This window comes from Scomber japonicus, chromosome 13, assembly GCF_027409825.1.
Source record: "Scomber japonicus isolate fScoJap1 chromosome 13, fScoJap1.pri, whole genome shotgun sequence".
In the NCBI taxonomy this organism is placed as follows: Eukaryota; Metazoa; Chordata; class Actinopteri; order Scombriformes; family Scombridae; genus Scomber; species Scomber japonicus.
This window is the reverse complement of record NC_070590.1, coordinates 16977975-17003921: the sequence shown is the minus strand read 5'-3', so window position 1 is coordinate 17003921 and position 25947 is coordinate 16977975. Positions and strand designations below refer to the sequence as shown.

The following is a 25947-nucleotide window of genomic DNA, read 5'->3' as shown; positions in this document are numbered from 1 at the left end:
TTTATGACATGAGCCATGTAGAATCAGTGGGAATACCTAGGAAACTCGAGATGGCTGTGAGCCACACAATCCTTGGTGATCAGTGAAACTTCTGTGACCAGTATTCAAGATTTAACAGTGACACTTAAGAAACATATTGTGTATTTGTACTAAGACACCTCTGGCTGCCTCGCTTCATGAGGAATAGATTTAAGAAGCAGGTTGTTAGTGATTGATTTAGAGGCATCGTAGGTTAGGGTCTTGATGGAGATTTCACACCCGCACCCCTGGTGTAATATTCCTATAGAGTCATCTATATAGAGAGTCTTCTTTGAATGGAGGGAAAAAAAACCCTTTCATAGAAGAACTGGATCTGATAGTTTTGTACGCTAACGCTAGACCCTACCACAAGTGAGGTAGGGTCTGGAGAGGAGCCGTTCATTTCCTCGTATTTAAGGCGGGATCAATCAATGTCGATCAAATGCTTCTGTACGCTACTGGACAAACTTACAGCCAATCATATAAACGACAGACAATGATGTATTCAGAGCCTGTAGGGAGCAGCGTGAACAAGCCTTCCAATTTATTTAGCACACAATCTACTGCTGCTTTGAACGGTTCCTGCACCTCTGTAACCGCCATGCTGGATGTAAACGGAGTCGCTCTATGGGTGTCATCGCCTTGAGCCCACCTCCCCGCTGTGTGATTGGTTCCCTATCTCAGGTGAACATTTTATCTTGGTAGCCATGCTAACTTTCTGAGCAAAGTAGAATCTTGCTGGAATGAGAGTATGGGTTTACCCAGGCTACTCTTTTCTGCCATGCAAGAGAGATTTGAGTTTGTGGCTTGAGGATTTCAACATTTACCAAAACCAGTTTTACCTTTTACCCTCAAACTCAAACACAGTTTAAAACAACCATAGGTTCATGTTATTAGCACCAGTTTGAATGATTTTCACTTTGGTCTAAACACTACTGTGAGCCTTGGCCATTCAAAACTATCTATGTTGATGAGTTTTTTGTTTTGAATTTTCTGAAAACATATGTTGCTGTTGAGTTTTTCAAATAAAAAGTTGTAAGGCTTTGGGTATCATGGACAAAAACCATTGGATAGATCACCTCATAAAACACAACAGTTGCAGTGATTTGTTTTTTCTGGTAGGTAACACTAATGATAAGTGATTAATATGTTTACAAGATTTGTTCCACCCTTCAAGGATCATTAAAATGTGGTGAAAATTTGCTATCCAAAAAAAGGGGACATTCTTGCATGTTTGACAATGATCCAAAACCATTTTTCCACATTTGGAACAACACACTCATAATGTGGAGAAAGGTGTGACGATGTGAAATGCTAAACTAAAACGACTGAGGAAAATTTGTAGCAAAAAAAACTTTCCTCAACTACCTTACATTTTGGAAAATACTTGAACATAGGTGTTTCCTAAGACACCCTCATCAGGACAAACCAAATGTAGACTGCATTTCATAAACACTGGGTAACATAGCAAGAGAGAACCATAAGACTAGATTTGTATTAGCTGATCTTTATACATTTAAAATGATGTATCATTGTACATTTGTGCAAAGCCCTGATGTTAATTTGAAAATACATCAGTATATTGACAATATTATTATATAGAAAGATGAAAAAGGTGTCATAGTAATATGTCAAATATACCTGGACTAGTCACTTCCCTGCTAATATTGTCAGATTTTCATCTTTAATTTGTAATGTTTGTTTTGTACCCATCACATCATGGAAGAAGCTGTTTGGTGCAGTTTGTCACTTTCTTATAATGAGAGGTACTCTAGGTAAAAAAAAGTACACAGAGGTTGTAAATGCCTCAAAACTAAACAGTGCTAAATGATTATGTATTATGCAAGTGCTCCTTGATGTAGAATACTATGATGGCATGATTAAGCAACATGATGGTTCAAGTCTGTAATAACAACTTGTTTGAGCTGGTGTGTACCTCATTAAATATATTTAACAGCTTAACCCGATAATGTGTGCACATTTATAGTTACTCTGCTCACAAAATAAAGTATGTGGACACTGAAACACTTTTGGTGGTATGGCGTATCTGTGAGTGCCAGGGTGTCTGATGAATACATTTATATTAAATAAACATTTTATTTTACTTTGAAAACATACATACATGATTTAGCACTCTTTATCAATACAGGGGATAATATAAGTACAGTGACATTATTGATATCATCTGTCAATCATCCATGAAACAGTTACATGGGAACATTTACGCTGCACAGAAATCATCATGATGCAGTTTCCATCATTTAAGGATAGTAGTTACAGAGTATAGTCAGTAAGGTGAAAATCATTTGTATCAATCCTTAAACTACTTGCTCGGACAAGATTATCTGCTTTGCATATTTTTAAACTTTGGCATTTGCTCATGACTGCAGTTCATGCAGTCATTTCCTTCTTCTTTCTGACACTTTCTAGTACAATGCAGTCTGACTCAGTGAAGTGCTACCTTCCACAGGAGATCAACAGCACCTTCAGTATGGTATAAATAGTAACTGTAAAGATGCATGCCAGATTTCATGCATAAACACATTTAATTAGCTGGTTAGTTTCATTTAGTTTTGTTGATGCTGCTAAATGTCAGTTCAGTTTATTGTCATTATACAGTACATAGTACAGCAGTGCTTGTCAGTGCTATTAAATGATTGTGCTTTGGCTACACGCCACCTACTCAACTATATACATATATAAGTAAAAATCCTTTATGTTATCAGAGAAAACATTTCACCATAAAAAGCATTTTTAATGTAAAATTATTAACGGAACCAGTAGTGTGGATCAACATCTAGAGCTTTATAGATATCTTTCCCGCTTTGTCGCAATAGTCGAGGGACTTTATACATTGCCCCCTCTGAGTAGAATAGAAACTTTATTGCTCATGCATGCATCAGTAGTCAGTCAACAACAGTTTTAAAGATTTTGTTTCTCTGCTAATCATTAGATTGAACACTGCCAAAGATATCTTTGTTCCTCAGCTTGATTTGTATCGATGAATATGACACAATTTTCCAGTAGGGCACCTGATTGGCACAAATACACTCTATCTGGCTTCATCAGATGGCAGCCAAGTGGAGACAGGGAACAGATTATCAGTGTAGACAATAGATGGCCTACCTTTAAAGCAGCAGTGACATCACGCTGCATTGTAGTGCAATGCTGCATTACTTTCGGCCTGTTGTCATCCCTTTGTACATTTTCTCTAATTTACCACCAATTTTTCATTCATGTATTTTAGAGTACACAACAGCAAGAGTCAAAATCTTTTTTTCTCCATTGAATAAATTCCCTAATATTGCAGAATATAGTATTTCAATTTAATGACTAAGTCAACTTCATGCTCTAACTTGTCACCCTTTGAGGCGAGTCTGTCAAAAATCATTGAGATCCAGCAGATCTCTACTGTACATTTCAACAGCTTTATACGTGAAAGTACTGTAGACTATAGAGTGTATGCAGTCGTATGTGTGCTTACTATTGAGTGCATGATGCAGCATTATGCAAGCCTGTGTCATACCAAATATATACTGTGCTTACATTCTGGTCAACTGCAATATGTGCATACACACAACTTCAGGAGAGTCCACCAGCAGTCACCAGCTCATTATGGGTGCAGTGTTAACTTATGCAGCAGTTTGGCACCTTGTTCACAGCCAGTGAATTTCCAGTAGCATGGGAAGAGTCATCAAGGTCAACAGCAGGCCACTGCAGCTTTGTAACAGGACACTCCAAGCAGAGCAGGGTAGGAGGAGCTCTGCAATAAGAAAACATAATGCAGGTTCAGATTATTTGCATTTTGTTTGGCAGTCACTCAAATATCCCTTTTATTTATTTATTTATTTTGCAATAACAAAAGGGTATAAATAGCTCATACTATATATGGTCAGAAGCAGCTTACTTTTCTCAACCACTGAGGTTTTGATCGCTGTGACAGAGTCCGCCTGGCTTCCTTTGATGTTACAAGTGAAGTTGGATTTGCCATTGGGCAGGTTTTTAAACAGCAGGCGACAGATGTTGCCTGGGAAAAGGCGTGCTTTGGCGCGGTGCTTGAAGGGCACATGCTGCTCCTCGTCTGGGTTGGTGGTGTCAAGGAGTCTTTCGCCCTGTGTGTACTTGCAAAACACTTCTGGCGACTCAGCGGGAACTGCATATTTGCAATCCATCCTGAGGTGGTGCTCATCTATTGAGCAGTAGGTCAACTGAATCACCTTCTGAGCTGATGCAAAGCCTGCATGCAGTGTAACAAAGACAGATGATCAGATATTTACCAAAACTACACAAAAACACACTTTATAAACTTTCTGTGAGGTCAATAGTCACTCAGGTATCACTCAATAGTCACTCAGATATCACTCAGTAGTCACTCAGATATCACTCAGTAGTCACTCAGATAAAGTATTCCTAATAAAAGGGAAAAACAGGCTAATATTAGTAAAATATACATTGACATCATGCTGTATAAGTCATAAATGAGCTTACCAAAAAGCAAAATTGTGGTAAGGAGTAACATTCTCCCAATTATCCTGAAAAAAGGGAAAACAGGGTCAGATCAAACTAATATCAGCCAAATACAATAGATGCAGATAGGGACAGTAAGCATGTTTATGTTGCATTTGTCTTACATTATTATCATACACACTAATTAAGCTGACTACGCTGTAAAGAGCAGGCTCAGATTTCAGAAGCATGAACAGCTCTGCAGCCTATGCCGACCCACAGAGGTTACTGTAGAAAAGTGCCATAATACTGAACACCTGGGAACAATACAGCCTCACTGTTTACACTGCATAGAGATGAACTAGAAACTTCACTGATCAACTACCAACACTGACGCATTCCTGTGATTAACCTCTCTGGAGAAGACAGGCTGAGTATTTGTCTACTTGTAATCATATATGTTCAGAGAAAATACATAAAGCAGTTCAGCTATTATTTGCTTGCTGACTCCAGCATTAAACCAAATATTTCATCTAGACTAAAAGGAGGAAAGAAAAGCATTCTGTAAAACACTGTTCAATATGTACAGATTCATATTGCTCAGATTCAGCATTTTATAGTATATGAGTCATTCTCACCTTGTCTGATGCAGTTTGAGCTTCCCTCAGTGCTCTGCAGTGTGATGCCAGGGGTAGATACAGTAGAGGTCGGCTTATAGAAGAAACAGAGGAGAGAGAGGGAGGGGGGACAGAGAGGGAGGGGGAGAAAATGCTGCTCCAATAGAGTTTGGGGACATTTCTCAGTATTGTATAAGGATATGTATTGATTTTTCCCCTCTTACAAGAGAACAGCAGCTCATATGTCAATACACAAACCTCTGGGCCCATATTGACGGATGAAATTCAAGCTGTTGGATGACCAAGAAAACGGAAATGAGGCTTTGATTAGCTGAGACACCTCTGCAGCTACATTTCCTCATTCAATAAACTGCATGCCAGCAGATTCTCAGTCAACCATATTCAAAGTAAAGTATTATTATTTAATAGAAATTCACATGGAATTATCATTATCATAAAGGAATAATTTGACATTTTGGGGAATACTGGCAGGAGTAGCTACTTGGACAGGTGCAGTGACTTCCTGGACTTTCCCACTGGTTGCCTGGCAACATCACAGTGAAAAGACCTTTCTTTTATACAGTCTATGGAAAAGACCAGGAATTCACTGCCTCTGTCAAAAAAAAAAAGTCCTGCACAAAATGCTCCTCATAAACCACAAGGTTACATTGATAGACTTTTGGAACACAGTTTTGCACACATTACACAAACAAGACATAACTTGTTAATTGATAAACTTTAGAGGTGTTGGTAATCGGATTGTGTTACCTTTGGAGAGAGCCTGGCTAGCTGTTTCCGCCTAGCTTATGCTAAGCTAAGATAACTAGCTGCTAGCGGTAGCTCTATTTCCCAAGATATTCAACTACTGTAATCCTTTATCTGCATGCTTACATTCTAGTTATATATTTTACCTATATGGCTGTAAAAGTGCCAAAAAATAATACTACTGGGAGGTCAAAGCTGGTGACTAATCCTTTGACTGCTAGGCCAGTGGTAGTAGTAGTGGTTTGAGGCTTAGCATAGCATTTCTAATCTGCTAACTCACAACCCATTGGACTGGTGAATAACTGATATCTGAGTTTCAGGACTAATATCAAAACAATACTTTAGCTCTGTTTTTTAATTTTTTAAGTAAATAGGCTACATGTTTTTATTTTCCAAAATAAGCCTAAATTTTCAGATATTTATGTTGCCAAACAAGAACTTTTCCTAATCATAATATAGTAAAAACTAATAACAAAATTATGATATAACACAAGTACAATCTGATCTGAAAAATAAGCATATAAGATTATGAATCTGACTGGACATTGAATGCCACCTTTCCAAGTTTTTGATCCTTTAGGTGCAGCCTACATGTTTTGGTTGGTACTAAAAAGGTATTGCAGTTTGAAACCCAGCCCTGACTCTAAGCAGTGCATCATGTATGTAGCTGAGATCAGATTCTTAGTAGTCTTTAGTACTGAATAAAGCAGAAAATGTTTATTCATAAAGGCTGAGGCTTTGTAAACGTATTTAATAGTTGCATTGCATGTTGCCTTAAAAACATTAAGAACAACTGGATTTCATTTTGTTTGATACACTGAAGCTAGACTCTGTATCCACTGTATCGTCTTTACACTGCTCATCCATTTTGTCAAGGTCCTTCCTGGACGGTTGCTGAACTACTGCCATACTGAAGCAGTCTCCCAGGACACTGACAAAAGTGTTGCAGAGGTGTGAAGAAGACGCAAATCACAGCAAAGAGTGAAAGCAGAGAGAGTAACTGCTGCTTTACGCTGTATTTTATTTGATATATTAACCTGACATCCTGCTGCAATTTTGTCTCCTCTCTTTTGACTTTAAAAAGCAGAGAAAGCAGGTGTAGTGATCCTTGCCAAAAGTATTCATTAAGGATTCTGTGGCTGTGATCCCTGCTGCTCCTCTGCTGGATGCTGCTGCTGAAACACTGCAGATGAAACACGGAGCCATCACCAATTCTTTAATAATAGCCACAATACTCTGAGGGCTATCCTACTACTAACCTTTATACTATCAAACTGCACCAAACGCTTTTATTTTTAAGTGTCTACCCACTAAAGCTCTGGATTCTGCACATTTACTTAAGGTAACAAATTTAACCAGTTTATTTTTTTAGTATCTCTCCTCCCCCTCATGAAATGATGATGTCTGCCTGATGTGTTCATCTGTCTTTTGGAACGATTTGAATCTCACCTGTTATGCCATAACATGTATGCCTGTTCTGAGACTGTTTTTTTGGCCCAGATAATGGAAACTACCTGACAGTTGCCAAAGGAGCTATAAATAAGTGGACACTCTTAGATAATGCATCTTTAATTAATAATGTGCAAAAAATATTTTTTTTCAGGTCCTAATATTTAATATTTTCAACATATGAGACTCAGTTTGACCAATAAATGTAATGTAGGAATTCTTCATTTTTATGCATTATTGATTTCTAATGGAAAAAAGCATAAATGCGCTTTGGTGAACATTGTTCTGTTAACTGTTTGTAGTCGGAGTTCACCATCTGCAAAGATCATTGAGAATCTGATGGTTTGAAGTTCAGACCACAGACTGTATGGTCCATTTACGTGAGCAATAATTGATCCTAACACGCTACATTGGGTGTTTGTTTGCATTATTATATTAGCCTATTAGCTCAGGTAAAAGTTGCATAACAAAAGCAGAATTACTGGTAGCCCATATTGTGACACATTTACAGTATCCAGTTAGGCCTTTAGTTTAACTTGTAGTACAACATACAACACACAGCAGAATCTTGGATCTGCAGCTGCAGTCTTTAAAGTAAACTTCCTCAACCCTTCTAAAGAACAGATGATGTGAGTTAGGGGCCGTCAATAAATTACTGCTCAAAAGAGTTTAACATTTTTATTTTTTTTTACTATTCCATTCATACCTGATTGATGCAAATTCCTTCAAGCACCACATAAGGTACGCTTTTTCAGGCTGGATATTATTGTTGTGTCCACTTTTTATGGACACTGTAATGCAATTTTTCCAATAACTGTCATGTCATATGATCCTATGAGAGCTACTAATATTTGATAAACCAAACTAATATTTTGAAGGCTAATCTAAAAACAGATTGATCAACCTATGCTAATTAATTCATAAATAATTATTTTTGCAAATTTCTACTGTTGGAGTGATTAAACACCTGTTTGCTTCTCTCAGTAAGCTCAGTATCTGTGTTTCTGTTTAACTCAGATGTATTTAACTGAAAGCCTAGAAGATAAAAAATACAGTCTACAAATATAGTCCTGAGCAGCTGCATACCCAGACAGCTGGAGGCACCAAAGATGCGTAGAATATCTATTTTGCTTTCTGCTTGGAGGAAGTGTTCTACACATGTGCAATGGATTGGCATCTACAGAAAGACAGTATTCTGACAGACTGGCAGACTGGCATGGACTTGTTTGCACGTACTTCCGACTTGAAGGTACGTAGATGTCTGCACAGAGTACACCCTTTGATGACAAAAATGATGTCACATGGACCCCAGCAGACCCACAAGTACTTGCGGAAGTGGAAGGTGTAATTTCAGTTTACAATGCATGGTCAATCTTATTGCTTGAGTGCTACGCCAAGAAAAGCAGTCGGGAAAGGTGAAGATCACAAGAGAACACATCACCTACACCTTTCTTCTGCGCTAGATGTCATGAAAACATTAATCGCTGGTTTTGTCATCATTCATGGTGGTGCTTCCAGTTTTTGTCCTGTAGAGGGAGCTGCGCTGAGATATGACAGCTACCCAGAAACAAGTATCTGGATGGGAGGAGTGGTGGCAATGAAAAAGCAAAATTATTGAATTATTGCTATTGAAAACAAAAATACATCATGTTTACCTAAGTTCCACCAACAAAGACCAAATTTCCAGTTCACCAAATTTATAATGTCAGAGCTCCAATATGTTACACCCCCTCATCAAGACTACATCCCATATGAGGAGTTTCTGGTTGTCCGTAATGATCATGAAATCTTAGAGCAGTTACTCCATTTGTTAGATTACAGATGGAAAGAAAGTGGAAGTAAACCCAGAGATTCCTTCTCAAATTTCAATGCTGCTGGATCCCTGCTTGGGGATCAGCGCATTGAAGACATGGTCTGTTTTTTTCATAACAGCCTATGTGTGTGTGTGTGTGAGTGCAGACATAACTGAGCCCCCAGCAGTCATCAGTCAGCGCTGCTCTGCTGATGCTGTGGATCCTGCTCTGCTTACCGGCACACACACACAGCTCGGGATAGGGAGCAACTACCAGGTAGGACTGGCTGTCTCATCTGCAGGGTAGAAAATAAGGCTCAGATGTGTCATTATAGAAAATCTAACATTTCCAGATTGGTCTTGTGTCTGTCAGAGACATATGTCTGCATGGCTGTACAGCTCTTTAACCTCTAGTAATGACAAGATGAGTCGGCAGTTTGCTGCAGTGCAAAGTCACTGCATAGGCGTAGCCTCATCTGCAGTTCATTCAGGCCTGCTATTGTGCTATAGTGGATAAGAAAATATATGATACAGTTTGTGCTTTATGCAAGTTTACTGTTTCCTCTTATGTTACAAACATCCTGTGTTTTTCTGCTTGTGTTTTTCTGCTATCTGTGGTAGCCTGGTTCTGTTTAAACCTTCACAGGTCATCCTGTCCTGTGAAGGTTATTGATCTGATCGGACAGATACCAATTGCCATGGGGCCTCACCTGTTCGCCACAGCCTGCCTTCTGTTTGGAAGGATAATAATAACACACCAAACTGAAAGTCACAGTATGTGCAATTATTTTTTCATTCACTCATCTTTTAAGATTAGCATATTACTGTTAAAAATACTGGCTGTCATTTAAAGGTTGATGTGGCCAAACAGAAAGTTAGATGAAGCATATCCATCTGTTTCATGTGGAATTTATAGAAGGTCAGCGTAGATGATTATATCAAAGAGGTGGATTGTTGCACAGAAGAAATAGAAAATGCATGGGTTGCAATAAAAATGTAAAGAGGCCACGTCCAGATTATTTAATCCTCCAAAACAGCCCAAAATCCAATAATACTGCAGCATTGTGTCATTACCCAATTTCACCACAGAGATCAGTAAAGTTTCATGAGGATTATGTAATCCTCAAGAGCTGAGTGGGTGATGGGGAGGGGAGTAGTATCCGGTGTGAGTTTCATCAGCCTCTTGGACTTTTTCCAAATTCATTCTCTTAACATATTAAATCACAGTGGATGTGATTAAGGTATTTTATGTAAACCTTCTAACATTTGAAATGAAAACAAATATCTGCAAATACCTGAAATAATTACACAGCCGATATAAAACACAAAGTATCTTCCAAAAAGTAACAAATTACATTCAGCATGACAGAACTTCTGTCTTTTTATGCAAAACATAAGAAAGTTTAAGAAAAAGCTGCCAAAGGTGTATCTGCTGTATTGTTATTGTGTTGCTTTGTCTTTATGTTTTACAACATTCATTTCACCATCAAATAAATACTACAAACAAATACTAGATACTAAACATTGTGGAACATGTTTCTGACTGTAACTTCTTGGTATTTTATTGTTTGTGTCTGTTTTAGTGAACTGGCTGTACACACTGCTGTTCCCTCCACAAGGCCCTCAGATGTTTCCTTGTCTAACTTACCTGGAGCGAAACGTCAGGGTGGATTGTGAGTTCCCACCCACTTACGAGATCCCAGGCCCCTACTGTGAGTATCGACAGGACAGCCGGCTGGTTGGTAGCACCTACCCCAATGTCTACATCTATGTGTCCACTGAGGATCGCAGGAGGAGCAACGTCAGCCTGGTCACTCCCACTATCTGCCGCCTCACCTGGGCCCCAATGGCTGAAGAGAAGCCTTATACATACACCTGCAGGGTTTACCAAGGCACCGAATGGAAGGAGAACAGCATGGCCGTGCATCACAGTGAGTAGAGTCTACTTCAAATTCTGATTTGGTTCCTTCAAACATCACTAGAAACAACATCTAAACTTCTGTTCTGTTCCTTTACAGGGCTTCTTCCAATCTGCTCTGCAATAAGCGTGATGTTCAAATCTGCGCCATGGCTTTTGTCACTGGTGATGTCACTTCCTGTAGCTGTTGGGCTTCTGAGTCCCTGAACTGTCCCTTTCACAGGGTAACAACTCACTGGACGTTTTTTTTTTAACATGGTTTGTGACTCACTCGGGTTTGATGGCTGGTGGTTGACTCAACACAAGATGATTTTTAGTCATAAGTAATCATAATTTCATGGGGCATTAAAACCCATCTGAATAAATGACACTGAGAAAAATCAATTCCAAGGCCTTAGGACAGGAAGGAAACCATGATATTAACATAAAAGACAGTGAAAACAAATGCAACAGTGAACAGTGCTGATTTTCTGTTATGATAGCTGACATTTTATGAAGACATTTTTTTTGTCTGTTGTTGTGATCGGGGTCCTGTCTGGGACCTGTCTGATTTCAAACAATCATTTAGTTTTTTAAAGAAAATCAGATCCTTATAGATTTATATTGCTTCTTATTGCTGTTCTGAACACAAATGTGTTTGCTTACAGTAGTGTAAATGATCACAACACATAGATCTGGTGCTCTTGCAACATACAGCTTTATGTAAAAATGTGGAGAGCCCTTTGATTGGATTTACTGTGCTACAGATTCATTAAAGAGTTCAACTGTTGCAGCTTTCTGTCTGTCACTTCACTCCTTTATTTTAATTTGGATTATACTATAGTCTCACCAGTTTGCTCAACTGCACTGTGACACTAACAAGTACTACTGAATATTATGACTTTTGAACAATACTGTGCATCTTACTGGAGTCACTAATCCAAGACATGACTGATATTAGAGGTTACAGTGGAAACAAGGCTCAGGTCAATTCTTCTGGTTTGCTGAGTAGAGCAATTTTGATCTTTATTCGCCATTTAAATCAGCCCTACTTTAAAAACCCTTCATACTGGACTATGTTCACCCTTTAAACTTGTGTGTCGGAGCAGCCACTGCAAAGTTTCAGCTCTCTGTTGGTGGCTGAGCTGCTTCATTGTCCCACTTAGTTACTACTGTGTCTGTCACTCACTGGAGAAGAATGAAACACCATGACTACTGCAGTAAACAAGCTTTAAGAAGCTCTGTGTATAGCCTGACACACATACACACAGTCCAGAGAAATGCAGACAGTATAGAGTTTGTACCACATCTTGTGTTTATATCTTCTACATGTAAGGTAAGCAGTACATTAAAAAACTTCCCTCAGAGCTATTTATAGGCTGATATGTTGTGATATTTTCTGCCGTGGTCATTTTTTACAGTATTTGTTGTACCAGATACCACAGATTCAGAGCTGCTGGTGATGCCAGTGAACCCACAGCACAGCCAGGAACCAACAGAGACAATGTTCATTGAAAATGTCAACCTACGACAACCCCACCACAACCATGGATTTTTTCAGCGTGCTCGGCCCTACAGGGGGGAACCACCGACAGTGGCAGGTAAAAGTTTGCTTCTTGTCTGTCCCAGCATTGGATACAGTCAGATAATTCATTATTAACTTTAATGAACCCAGATTATTTTTCAGATTAGTTTTCATTATGTGTGCTCTTTGTAGTGTTTTCAAATAAATGTAGTTTACTGAATTTATTTGAATGAGAAAAAAAACAAAAAAGATTGAGTAAATAGAAGATTAAATAGATAGGTCTATACTCTAAGAATAAGTATAAAAACATCCAAAATGATATCTAGTGTTTTACATAATTCTCAAGACAATTTATAGTCTTATCACAGTTATGATCGATCGACATCTCATTAAAGTTATTCTTGCTGTTTATCTTGATTATTTAAGTAATCGGGCCTAAATGAGCCATGACTAACGAAACCAGTTGACATGATTGAAGTGAAGATAACCTGCAGATTTGGAAGGTTTTCCAGCTCAAACACTAGAATGAAAACCCCTGATTGGAAGTATTTTAGTAAGCTTTTATATGTTTTACTGGAAGTACTCTGAAGCAGCACTTGAAAAGGTTTTCCTGTAATAAGGCACTTTTAAAACCCAGCTTTTACCCTTTGTATTATGTCCTGACTCCCCCAGGGTTTCTCCTCTACCCGGACACTCCTGCCAAGATGGAGACCACATCGCGTGAAGCTTTCTGCTTCAGACCCATCACACAGCCACACAGAGGCAAAGGTCGGCACTCTTATCTCAACCTAGAGAGGAAAATGATGGTATCAACAGTTGTGTGATGCATTAGAGGGCATATAATTGTCCATGCTGAAATTGAGTATGCCAGGCAGTGTATTTTGTGTGTGTGTGTGTGTGTGTGTGTGTGTGTGTGTGTGCATGTGGGTGTAGTTATATATTTATTTAGGGGGTTGTTTGGGCTCAGATAAGTAAAGTGATTTATTAGTTCTTTGTTTCATTTAAAGGTTTATTCAGTAAATATTGTTACTTCACTGTCATTATAGTGAAATGATAACAATCCAGCAATTAACAGGAAAAATCCCTATAAGGAGACATTTTAGTTCGGTGGCATAGTTATACGTCTAAAATTGCTTTTAAGTAGGTAGAAATGAAAGAAAATTAGACTGAATAATAGAACCATCTAAAAGGTATCATGACAACTTTGAACTCATAGACAGAAACTTGTGGTATTTCATGTGATATTTAATACATGTGAGTGAAATGAAACACTCACCAAGGTTATAATTACCATTCAGGAGAACATGTGACCCTGAACTCACAGCAGGAGTTCCGTTGTTCTCAACCCACATCCTTGAGACAAACAGGAAGGGGAAACAGCAGCAAGGACAGGGAACCAGGGAAGGACAAGCAAGAAGGTGACCTTGATCAGATACAAGACACAACAGAGATGCAGTCTCAGTATCAGAAGGATTTCCCTCCACCGTCCTCCTGTCGCAGGAGGCGAAGACCTGCCCTCCCACAGCCGGATAACATCGGCATCAACCCTGCCTTCAGGTGAGAGCCGGTTTGTCAATATCACACAGTGAATTATCATGTAGAGAACAGTTCATCAGTGTCTGTGCATGTTGGCTCACAGGATCGAGTTCAGGACGGTCCAAAGAGAGAATTACCCTGGATGGCCCATCTTGAATCCCAGGTGTGCTGGCAGGCTGAGAGCGGCCTCGTCTGGAAAACCAAACACGACATCTGAGAGATAGTCTGTAAAAGAGGTTTTCAAAGTGGGAGGTGGGCCTCCCTATAGGGAAGCTCCAAACAGTTTCAGCGGAGGCTCAGTAAATGGAAGAGAAAAAATATTACATTAGTCATTAAAAGAACATCACATAAAATAGCCAAATATGTGTGATTGTGTTGAAGAGACAGTTCAGAGATAAAGTCGTTTGGGGGAATTTTACTGTATTTCCCACTTTCCCAAGGTCAGAAAATAACAAATGCCTCAGGACAGAGTTTTTATGTATTAGATGAAGTCTGAAGTAACAGTAAATATTAGGCTACATTGGCTCAATTGTTGAATGTCTATGAGATCAAATAATATAACCATGATCCCATGGGCACCCAGGAATTGAGCGAAACTAAGCAGGTAATCTAAAGGGGACAGGGGGTTGAATGTGTGTGGGGGTGGGAGGGGGGTTGTTTCTAAACTTTGTGTGAAGGGAGGCCCACAGTCAAAGACTTGGGCCAAAGACAAACCCCTGATCTATACCAAATATGCTGTAGATAAGAGATTAGCTCGCATGTGTGTTTCTCATCAATTAATGTTTGAATTCAACTTGTATTGTGTCATCAAGCTCTAACCATTTATTTCATTATACACGACTGAATGTTAATCCATTAGATTTACCCACTGTAACAAACATTTGTTCTTAGTTTATCATTTATGTGTTTTCCAGACTGTCAATCCCAGTTTATTTCTTCTAAGACCAGAACGGCTGTGTGATGATGTCATGTTCATATAATACGAGTGTACAGTGATAAACCAGTTTAATTGATTTAATAAACCAGTTTATGTTATTGTGTGTGTGTGTGTGTAAGTAAACATAACCGGAGAGAAATGTACGTTTTAGAGGATTCTGGGCACAAATTACGTTTTTTTAAATGTACTCAGTCTATAGCGGCATTTGTTTACTTTATTACATCAGTATTATTAAGAAATGTGTTCTCTTCAGCACAAGCTCTTTTCAGTTTTAGTTTCCTCTCGGGTATCAACAGATGAGTTTCCCAGCAGCAGGTCTGTCTGATGAGCTCATGGATTGGTGATGTGTACACACAGCTGTCTGTGCAGCGCCTAGAGTCACTGGATAAGACTTTATGAACTAATGCTAACAACCAGACCTTTAACCACTCATATTAATGACTTCAGAAATACTTTGCTATCAGCTTGAGAGAAACAAATCCACCCTGTGACTCATGACTGAAACATGATCTGCTTCAACTGGCAGGGCCAGGGATCAAACAGCTAAGATGAGACCTCAGCTCAACATTACAAGAGCCACAATTATGTGTAATTTGCATAATATAAGATAAAGTCTCCAATCAGACCATTTATTTTAAGACACTAACTTCCTGAAAAGTCTGAATACTTCTGTTTTTCCACGTAAGAGGATTTTTGATTTTACTGTTTTCATTGTCAAATCAGCAGGACAACCAATGTTCAGTCACAATAACTGAGGATTAAAACAAGGAGCAACATTTAGATTTCAAGTGAGTGATTGAAACAACAAAATGTGCAAATAAAACTATTGAATTTTGTAAGAAGCCAAATAATAAATGCTCAAGCTTATTTAGACATTTTTACAAAAGTATCTTTATATTTTGTGTAAGCTGTAAATTCTACATGACGTGTAAAAATTGCTTGTGGATGAACACCACATAAAACAAGTTTTAATTGATATTCCTGACAATGGAGGATAAAAAAGTTAATTTACTCTTTTGTAATCATGAGACTGTAACAATGAAACTTTAAAAATGATGACAACAACATCTTGTTCAAATCTGCCTTTGGATTATTTGGCCCTGTTCTTGTTACAAAGGCAATGTTGCACCAGAAAATCTCCCTCAGGAAACACAGCACAGTATGACTAAGAGACTAAATCATCAAACATCCTGCCTTAGGAAACCTTTCACACTGTTATATGCTTCACATTTTAAAACAGACTCTTAAGAGTTTCTTCAAGCAAGTAGATAGATAGCATTTGTTAACAGTAGATCAAATTCAATAAGATTGAATGATATCTTATAGGTGTATAAAAGTACAACTCATCCATTTAGCTTCACATTCTTCTTTTAAAGGTTGAAGAACACCAATATAAAAATGTGTAGAAAGTATATGATCTGATGACTTTATGCAACAGAAGTCAGATTTCCCTGAAGAACACTAGATGGCAGCTTCAGACTGACTCCACCATCAAACCTAACCAGGTATCATAACATAACTAAAACAAGTCCTGTTAACCACATAGTCCTGTTTTATCTGTTCAAAGACAGGTCTATTAAACAGAAACATTTGTGGCCTCATCAGTAGTTTCCTTCACTACCCACTGGGAGCCAGACAGCTGGAGCATGAGTCACATCTTTCCAGTCCTGGACCCATACCTGGGTTCTGAGTGTGGGCCGATCTGCTATCAGTGTTTTACTAATAGTCTAAAGTCTGAGAGTCTGCGTGGAAGAGACTGTGGTCATTATTTTGTGTAAGGCAACATCAGGCTCGACTTAAACACTGTCTTACTGAGTTTGTAAAACAAAATTAAAATAATGCGATAGCAGATCGGCCCATTGTCACCGATACCCGATCCAGCTGTTTGAGTCAGTATCAGACCGCTATCGGTATAATCTGTCACAGACTTCATTGATCCGGGTGAGAAGAGGTTGATATATGGGCTTCACCTCCTGTCCCGGTGCCTGCTCCTGTCTCTGTAACTGCGGTCCTCCCTCTCTCTGCCTCTGTCCCGGTCATCCTTCCTGCTTCTACTCCCCCACTCCGCCTCTCGGTCTCGGTTGTCCCTGTCTCTCCCTCCCGACCTGTCCCATCCTCTCCCTCCTCTCCCCCCTCCTCCTCCACCATCACCACCGGCTCGATCCTGCTCCGGGCCGACCCCCCCGAGGTTAATGGGCTTTCTGAAGGGTCTGTCCCTGCCACCGAACCGCAGCTGTCCGGACTCTTTCTTCCCTCCCAGACCGCCACCAAGCCGCCTGGGCACCCATCCTTTGAGGGTCCTCTCCAGCTCAAAATCCACAAACACTTCATGCTGCTCCACCACCAGCTTGTTGGCGTCCCGGCGGGCCCGGACCACAGACCGCTCCTCCTTGTACTCAATAACGGCGTACCCTTTAGAGAAGCCCGTCACGATGTCCCGGACCAGCCGGAGCCGCTGGATGTCTCCATACTTGGAGAACACCTGGTGCAGCTTCTCCTCGGTTGTTTGGGGGTTTAAGCGGGCCACAAATAGGGTTAGCAAAGGGTCTCCGACAACCCCTTTATTGGGCTTGTATCGGGCCCCCATAGCCCTCCACACAGCGCGGTCATGCGGCTCCAGGTCGGTGCCGTCGATGCTGCCGGCTTTCAGCGGGTCGTAAACCTTCGCTATCGGGCTCCAGTCCGCCATTTTCACCCAGACTTAAGTTACAAAGCTCCCCGACTGAATAACACCAGTTCCAGTGTTCCACGGACTGTTGTTTCTCTACTTTCTTCTATTATTTCTTACCAGAGTCCCTCTCTGCTTCTTCGTCCCCAAAACAAACGCGTCAATAAAAACACTCCGGACTGAAACACGTTTTTTGTTCCGTTTGAACAGTTCCTACTTACTCACTGGTACCAGCAGCCTCAAGAGCTCCTCAGCTATGTGTAAACATGAACTCATACGTCCATTATTTAGTCTGTGTTGACAAGTATCTGGGCTTAAAGTAACATTTTCTATGCTACACATTTATAATTATTAGTTTATTATTAATAGTTAATAAAACCCTGATCTCTCTGTACAAGCACACTCACTGTTTTGTGTATCTGAAAACATATATTGGCTTTAAATACAACTCAAAGCAAAGGAGTATAGCATCATTAGAATATAATTTCTATTAAACAATCCCAGCTCTAGGTCCATTAACTAGCTTTTCCCACAGCTTTCAACCAAAATACTTTAACTTTATCAGTAGATGGAAAGCAAAGCATCAAAGTTCATTCTTGACCTCAGAAATAATAGGTTGACAAATCAATCACCACTCAAGGTCTACTTATGATATAAACTTAGGTTTAAATATTTCCCTCATCCAATCATCTTTGTCTGTTTACAGCAGCACCACATTTCATGATGTGTAGGGCCAATAGATCCTCTTTCCAGCAGACATTTTGAGTTTAGAGAATAGGAGGAAACGGGTGTAATTAATATGATGGCTCAGTTTTATTGATGCCTGTCTATTCAGGCTAACTAACTTCAAGCACCTAAAGGACATCTGCCATTGTTAATGACATTTGAGAAATTTCTGCTTTATCAAGCACACTCCTGAAAATGTTTTTATTGGATTCTGAAAGAAACTAAAAAAAATTATTAATCATATTCATATATCATAATATTATTAATTATATTAATCTATTATACTTTTATGGAAAGTTGAAATTGTTCTGCTGTATGTGTGAAATGACCACACTGCATGACACTTTACAAAAACAAATTATTTAATAAAACTGTAAAAAAAAAAAAACACATCTGTCTCATCTCCACACTGAATCAATAATTACAAAATCATACAGATGCTGCCACCTCATGATGATAATATGTACAATTATGTTTGTAGTTAATCAGTTTGCTTTAATCTGGTATATTCTTTTACAGTATGAAACTGCTTTACAAACCAGAGCAGTATCTATTTCAAAACTTCAGGTGTGTTGAGTAGATGTGTCTAATCTGCAGTACGGATTTATTGAGGATGGGCTGTCCCACTCCACAGCTCTGCTCCTGATCAATCATTTTCCACTCATCACTACATGTCCTCCACGCTCCATTTATAAGCTGCCTCCTGGACAGCTTTTTTATCTGCCATCCGAGTGTAGCGTTTCTTTTCAAAACCGTTTGACCTGCGAGACAGAGCAAAAGAAACTGTTAATTCAGCCGTAACGCTCCTCAGTTCACAATTATTATACAACTAATTGTGTCATATGAGAGGTGGGAGGACAGTGAGAAGTAAGGATCTGTATAAGTTATAATGACAGAGGGTCATATTGATCTCATGTCATCACACAGCGTACCTGTCAACTCCATCCCAGCGGTAGCCTGGTTGAAGATTGAAACGGTTTGGAGGTGGTGCAGGACCTTTATACCGAGGTTTGTCTGCAAAACAAAAGTAAAATGTTAAAGACGTTTATTTAACTATATAGCGTAGATGGTAAACAACCATTTTGCATCAGTCAACACATGGAATAAGTACATATATTCAATATCTAGCACCTTGAGTCTTAGGATTGCGATCCTTTTTCCGCCTGAGCATGGCTGCCATCGGATCTCCCTCTCTTTCCTGCTCTCTCAACATGCGGTCAAGATCTTCATCGTCATGGTGACGTGCCAGCGGCTTCTGGGCTTCATGCACTGCATCCTCAAGTTTCTGCTGCTGCATCTGACCCTGGGCCAATCTATAAACACATTTTGACTTTGATCAGAAAAAAAAAAGTAGGCGCATAAAACATTTCAGTGCTTTATGTGAACACAACCGTACTCTGTAGCCTTCTGCAGTATGAGAAGACATTACACATACTTACCCTCTCCCCCACTGAGCGTATTTCTCATCCTTTGCTGCTTTTTCTCCAGCTTTCTTCTTTTGTTCTTCTCTCTCTGAATCCAAATCCCTCCTCTTACCGCTCTTGTCTCGGAACACAGTCTGAGCGTTGCGGGATTCATCTAGTGAAAGCAGGGAAATGGGTATAAAATGTAATCTCATGGAGACGTGCATTAATTAACTTAAAAAAGAACTCATCAGGATTATGACCAACAAAATCTACCATGAGGTATATATGAGTCAGGTGATACAAGATGGAAAATCTTGTGAGCTCTGACATGGACACACATGAAGGAAAAATCTATTAAAATAAAAAAAGCTGAGCCAACCTTCCAGTGGCTGGTTGTGTCTTTCTCTGCGTCGGTTCTCCTCCTGCTCTTTCCTTAGAACATCTACAGAAACCAGACCTGCTTTCCCACCAGAAAGCATCCTCGGACCCTGAAAAGAAAAAGAAAAGACTGAGTAATCCAAATCAACAGGACAAAGGTTTCATGTTAATCTTCAGATAACATCAGTTGTTCACCTGTGACTGGCCAGGCCTACGAGGTGGTGACAGATCTTCATCAGAGACCTTCCCTTTCTGTGGCCGCCTTCTGGGTGGAGACTGGTCAGAATCTGAGCCCTGTCTTGTTTTTGGATGCCTTCTGGGTGGAGACTGGTCAGAGTCAGAAGCTTCTCTCTTTTGTGTTTTTTTTCGTGGGGGTGACTGATCAGAGTCTGAATCGTGTCTGTTCTGAGACCTAGGATCAGGTGAACATTTCTGACTTGATAAAGATGAGCTGGGTTTTCTCCTGGTGGGTGATGAATCTGGCAAAGAAATTATTTTTTATTTAGTGAATCGTTTAAATAAATGAACTGAACACTGAAACAACAACTTATTAAAAAAAAGTCCACCAAATTGGGAGTTTATACTGATATTGGAGGGTTTTCTCATTTTCATTAACTTTTTTTAAACCTTTAGTTATGCCGAAAGAGATCTGGACTAAGAAATTACTTATCACCACTCACCTTTACTCTGCACTTTCCTCGATTTCCCTGAATGTTGCCTCGGAGGTGACATGTGTGGGGAGTCATGGCGATCTCTTCTAGGAGGCGATATGTCCGGGGAGTCATGGCGACCTCTTCTAGGAGGCGATATGTCCGGAGAGTCATGGCGACCTCTTCTAGGAGGGGATATGTCTGGTGAGTCATGGCGGGTCTTTCTGACAGGAGAATCATCTCTTCTTCTCTTTGATGAAAGCTCTGGTGAATCATGGCAATTCCTGCTTGATGCCACAGGCTCCAGATATTGATCCCCTCTTTCATTTTCCTCCTCTGAGTCATTCTTATCATCAGCTATTAAGAGAGGAGACTCAAAGTGAATACATTTAGTTTCACACACAGACACACATTCTATCTACTTCTTTCAAATACAGCGTTCCATTACCTCCGATCACTTTCCACCTGTTACTGGTTCTGAAAGTCTCCAGCTGTTTCACTTCTTCTGGTCGATCGTCAATCACCTCCGCTATCTTTGTAGATGAAAAGAAGACATTGAGTTTCATGACAGGGTTAGGTGATATTACAATAAATTTGATATGGTAGTTGTCGGTCTCTGGTTGTATAAAGCATTATTAATAGAACTTCAATGAATGATTATCTTCATTCATTTATCTAATTTGTCCCACAGTCTATGTTTGCAGGCCTAATCAAAAATATATGTCGATATCAAATTACAAACTTACATAAACTGTTATAAAAAGTTTGTTTTCCCTCTAAAACGATACTCATATCTATGCACTTTTTTTGCAATTTTTGAAATGATGGCTCTTTCATCCAGATTGCAATAAAGCCATAAAACGCAATTCAAGTTTTTTGTTGCTAACCATTTAACACCCCCACAAATACCAGGCAATAATGAAAGACATTCCATAAAATAACGCTTATAAATGAATGAATCAGACGAGCTAATGAAAGTTAGCCACGTCCTTACCACTGGAGCTTCATCTTCCTCCTCTTCAACCTCCTTCTCCTCTCTGACCATCTGTTTCCAGTCTATGTCATCATCTACTATTTTAAGCCTAGGATTAGAGATGTAAGAGTGTCAGGTGCAAACATTTATCTCACAAAAGAAACATTTTAATGCAGCGAGCAGCAAACAGCTAACAGCTACTCGGCTAGCTTACGGCTCGACCAAATTAAAACATCTCCATCTACTCACCCTTTCCCAGGAACCTTAGGTCGCTTCTTTTTAAGCTTCCCCTTTGATTTCTTGGCAGCTTCATCGGGAGACAGATATCGCTTTAGGTACTCAGCTTTAGATAACTCCCGTTCTTTACTGCTACCAAACGAGGCGGCCATGAGTGTATGTTGTCGGAAACTACGAGTGCCGCCGAGGGTCAAGAACGCTAATTTCAGCTAACCTGATCTGACTACTGCAAATAACTGATTAATGGATGGGTTTCCAAGTCGGTCAGAACGCAACACATACTACTACTACTACTAATAATGATGATAATATGATATATATAATAATACATTAATTTAATATTGTTTTTCAACATGTATATATTCAGTGAAATATCACAGAGGGGAGCTTCTCTTTGGTAGAAAGGGTCTGTGCAGGACTAAGATGCACAAGCATTATGAGCATTATGAAACAGAGCAAAAGAAAAGAAAAAATAGAGAATTTTATGCTGAAAAGGCTGCAAATGTGACAGATATTCACTTGACATGACTAATTCAGACTGCTGAGATAGGTCAACTTTTAAATATATTTTCCACAAAATGACTGTGTGGACACACTGTGGATTTTGGCCTCCACCACTTTTTGAACACATTTGTTGGGGATCTTTTAATAGTGTGAACAGGAGGAATGATTACAGCGAAGATAATCTCTTTCATTGCTCTTATGGGCCCCTGACTGTTGTTTTAAGACAGAGCTAAAAAACACTTCACATATCCTTGAAAGAACAAAAACGAGACACTGCAGCTGTTGTTCAAAATGAAAAGTTCAACCTTTAGGAAATAGCTGGGCTCATACTACTTATTTCCAAGGAATTAGTTGAGAATATTGATAGCACTGCCATATTCAAGATCAATATCTATATGAGTCTATATAATATCCCTAAAAGTGAAGTATAGTAAAAGTATAGTCTGAAATACGCCTGTGTCTCTCCCATACTACTGGACCCATCAGACTAATATTTTGTGTGCACTTTAATGAAGGTTTGCTCAAGGACCTCTCATTGTTGCAGTGATTCACAACTTTTGAAAAAAATCTATTTTATTGCTCAATTCCTTGTAAGACGATTGCAAAGGTTACACTTTAGTCTTTTCAGCAGTTCTCACCATTTTACGATATGCATTATGACATAGCAAAAGGGCATTTTTGGCAGTAAATTAGGCTAAAAACTCAATCTGCAACCTTGCAGTATCTACATGACGCACCCACTTTACTAAGTGACACGCCCACTTTGTTAGATTTAGACATGAGGAGGGGGACATTTAGGATTAGGGGGGAAGGTGCAACATGCCATTATGGTGACAGCGGGGGGGGGGGGGGGGGGGGGGGGGTGTTTGTCAAAAGTGGGTGTGTCATGTCTGCAAGACTGCAGATAGACCCTTCAAAAAAAAGGCTTACAGTCTGTTGCATTTTGGAAGAAAAGAAAAAACTAGTCAATGGAAAAGTCTGATCTAGTCTTGAATCAGCATCTGCAGATTAATTCCATGCCTGATATGTTATGATCCACTAAAGTTCACCATTATCAACATCATCAACATCATTGTTTTCTTCACCGCCATCTTGGCTGTAAAGGAGCCATGAGGGACAAATGAGTGAGATTCAACTTTTCTTTGTTTGGGAGTGGAGAGGGAGGTGGTGAGGGGTTTTATTTTGTGTGGTGTGTTACAACAAATTAAATAATAAAATATTATAAATAAATAATGTTTAAAGTGAGAAGTTTTAACTTGTTGTTTAGTTTATTATTACGTTTATTATGTTTATGCAGTATGGACATGGTGTCCAAGGTTTGTCTCCATATAGCCTGTCTACTCGGTTACATCTCAATAATATAACCTGCGTAATGTCTCCCCTTCACTCCACTTGTCATGCACACACCCTGCACACACAGCCTGTCCTGCACCTCCTGTTCCCCAATCAAATGCGCCCAGACACTCCTCACAGAGACATCTCACTTACTGATTGCACTCTTCCAGTTATTGTTGAATTACATAAGAGACGATATCTGACTTTAAATAGCATACCTTTATTGAAAACAATGGCTGCAGCTTCCAAAGTAATATTTACATGGCAAGGTAGTCAGTGTATTACACGTACAGCTCTGTGTGTCTCCACAGCAAAAAAAGCACATCTCTAAACATTTCTGTTGAATCATTTTACAAGTTATCTTCATTCATCAGCGAGAGTTACATTTCAGTGCATTTGAGAGGAAAACACAAGGAGAGACAAGTTGCAAGCTGTTGGTAACATCTTTTTAACAGACAAAACATTCTGGTTATTTAAGGGATGTTTGTATTTGTGGAAGATGTGTGTTAGGCATGGTTATATGTGTGTGTGTGTGTGTGTGTGTGTGTGTGTGTGTGTGTGTGTGTGTGTGTTAGAGTCAGCACAAGCCTGGTTGTTTAGCTGTGTGTTTGATAGAAGAAGAGCAGCAGACAAACGATCCAGGAGCAGGAGCTCTGCAGAAACACGCTGACAGCTGAACACTCGACAAGATGATCTGCAGAGAGAGAGTTGTGGAGAGAGTTGAATGCACACAGTTTATTGTCACCCACTCATTTATTCTGATACTCACTCCCTCAAATCCACATCCACACAATCACACAGTTCACCTACCTTTCTCTATACTGACACTGGCAACCTGGCCGGATAGTTTGCACATGTAGGTGGTGTTGTGGGGGAGTTTATCTTTGAAGCCTTTCAGGGTCATTCTGTAGCCATGTGGACTGAGCTCCTCAACAGTGCTTTTGGCTTTGAACTCATTTTCTGCAGAAGAACCCGACACATTTGTGTTAATTAGAGTTTCTTTGGATCCAGAGGACCAAGAGAACTCATAGCTGTTGATCTTATTCGCCTTGGGCTCGACCAGGCAGTCTACTCTCAGGTCCTCGTCATCTTCAACACATACAGTGATCTGCTCGCAAGCTGCTGGGATCAGCAGCACTGGGGCAACACACAGACGGGTGCATGAAAAACACAGAAGTGACACATTTAATTTATCATGTAGAAATATTCAGATAACAGTGGAGAAATATTTCTCAAAAGGGATTCTCACCTCCCAGCACTCCATACACAAACAGAGACTTGAGCATGATGGAAAAGCGACCATCCAACTTTAAAAATGAGAGCAAAGGTGAGACAGAAAAGCAAATTACCAAGAGCATCAAATTAATTTGATTTGACAGTGACATGACAACATAAGTTATGATCCATTTATATCGGGCTGTCCAGGGAGGTGTGACATCATTTTGGGTGAGGTCATCTCATTATTTATAGTACAGGGTCAAAAAAGAACAAGAATAAGTTGAATAAAACAAACTAAAAAGACAAAATCATCTTTTTGGTCAAATGGTTGACCAAACCTACCTTATAAGGTCACAGAAACAGTAAACACGACTTTGTTGTTTGTGTCACAAGCCATAAAGGAAGAGACACTCTGATCTAATTATCCTCAAATTGCCTCCATAACTTAATTGTGCCAACCAGTGTTCAAATCTAATGACAGGACATAATTCAAAGTGAACGATGAGACAAATGTTTACTCTTTTCTATTGTATGGCCTGTTTATTATTCTACTTTTCACATTTCTCCAACACCCTTGACACTGTTTTATGTTGTCATTCTCTCAAGTCTAATAATTGCATAATGAGTTGTTACATACTAATGTTTGTCAGCACATACAGTAGGTATTTCTGTTATTATATCCTGCATACAGTACATATTCTAGCATATTCTGTTATTCTGATGTCACTCCACCTATCCCCCAAGCTGCGGATGAAAATCTTTGAGGGGTCTTACCTCCAGTCAAGTCTGGATGATGTTGCAACTTCTGCCTGCTTCCTCTTGTCTGGCTGAGGGGATAATGAGCTGGTGGCGTTCGCCTCAGTGTGCAGC

The 25947-nt window shown here is 39.6% G+C and overlaps 5 protein-coding genes across 5 annotated transcripts; 2 read left to right on the top strand and 3 right to left on the bottom strand.

Annotated features, from left to right (window-relative positions):
- Nucleotides 1-9308: 9308 nt before the first annotated feature.
- Nucleotides 9309-11737, top strand: si:ch211-215c18.3 (uncharacterized). Its single transcript, XM_053332202.1, has 4 exons — nucleotides 9309-9364; nucleotides 9709-9861; nucleotides 10671-11018; nucleotides 11106-11737. Exons 2-4 carry the CDS (start codon nucleotides 9786-9788, stop codon nucleotides 11210-11212), a joined length of 531 nt encoding a protein of 176 aa, XP_053188177.1. The 5' UTR covers nucleotides 9309-9364; nucleotides 9709-9785; the 3' UTR covers nucleotides 11213-11737.
- Nucleotides 11738-12029: 292 nt separating this feature from the next.
- Nucleotides 12030-14291, top strand: si:dkeyp-69c1.9 (uncharacterized). Its single transcript, XM_053332201.1, has 4 exons — nucleotides 12030-12585; nucleotides 13182-13277; nucleotides 13808-14066; nucleotides 14149-14291. Exons 1-4 carry the CDS (start codon nucleotides 12447-12449, stop codon nucleotides 14267-14269), a joined length of 615 nt encoding a protein of 204 aa, XP_053188176.1. The 5' UTR covers nucleotides 12030-12446; the 3' UTR covers nucleotides 14270-14291.
- A 2429-nt stretch (nucleotides 14292-16720) lies between these two features.
- On the bottom strand, nucleotides 16721-17783 carry snrnp35 (small nuclear ribonucleoprotein 35 (U11/U12)). Its single transcript, XM_053332200.1, has one exon. The coding sequence runs from the start codon at nucleotides 17669-17671 to the stop codon at nucleotides 16949-16951; it is 723 nt and encodes a 240-aa protein (XP_053188175.1). The 5' UTR covers nucleotides 17672-17783; the 3' UTR covers nucleotides 16721-16948.
- Nucleotides 17784-18742: 959 nt separating this feature from the next.
- bud13 (BUD13 homolog) lies at nucleotides 18743-22178 on the bottom strand. Its single transcript, XM_053332196.1, has 10 exons — nucleotides 22033-22178; nucleotides 21805-21892; nucleotides 21259-21343; nucleotides 20841-21167; nucleotides 20356-20639; nucleotides 20162-20270; nucleotides 19816-19954; nucleotides 19508-19689; nucleotides 19309-19390; nucleotides 18743-19137 (listed from the first exon to the last, which is right to left on the bottom strand). Exons 1-10 carry the CDS (start codon nucleotides 22170-22172, stop codon nucleotides 19044-19046), a joined length of 1530 nt encoding a protein of 509 aa, XP_053188171.1. The 5' UTR covers nucleotides 22173-22178; the 3' UTR covers nucleotides 18743-19043.
- Nucleotides 22179-24059: 1881 nt separating this feature from the next.
- LOC128371825 (thy-1 membrane glycoprotein-like) lies at nucleotides 24060-25947 on the bottom strand. Its single transcript, XM_053332204.1, has 4 exons — nucleotides 25852-25947; nucleotides 25109-25166; nucleotides 24670-24996; nucleotides 24060-24553 (listed from the first exon to the last, which is right to left on the bottom strand). Exons 2-4 carry the CDS (start codon nucleotides 25143-25145, stop codon nucleotides 24456-24458), a joined length of 462 nt encoding a protein of 153 aa, XP_053188179.1. The 5' UTR covers nucleotides 25146-25166; nucleotides 25852-25947; the 3' UTR covers nucleotides 24060-24455.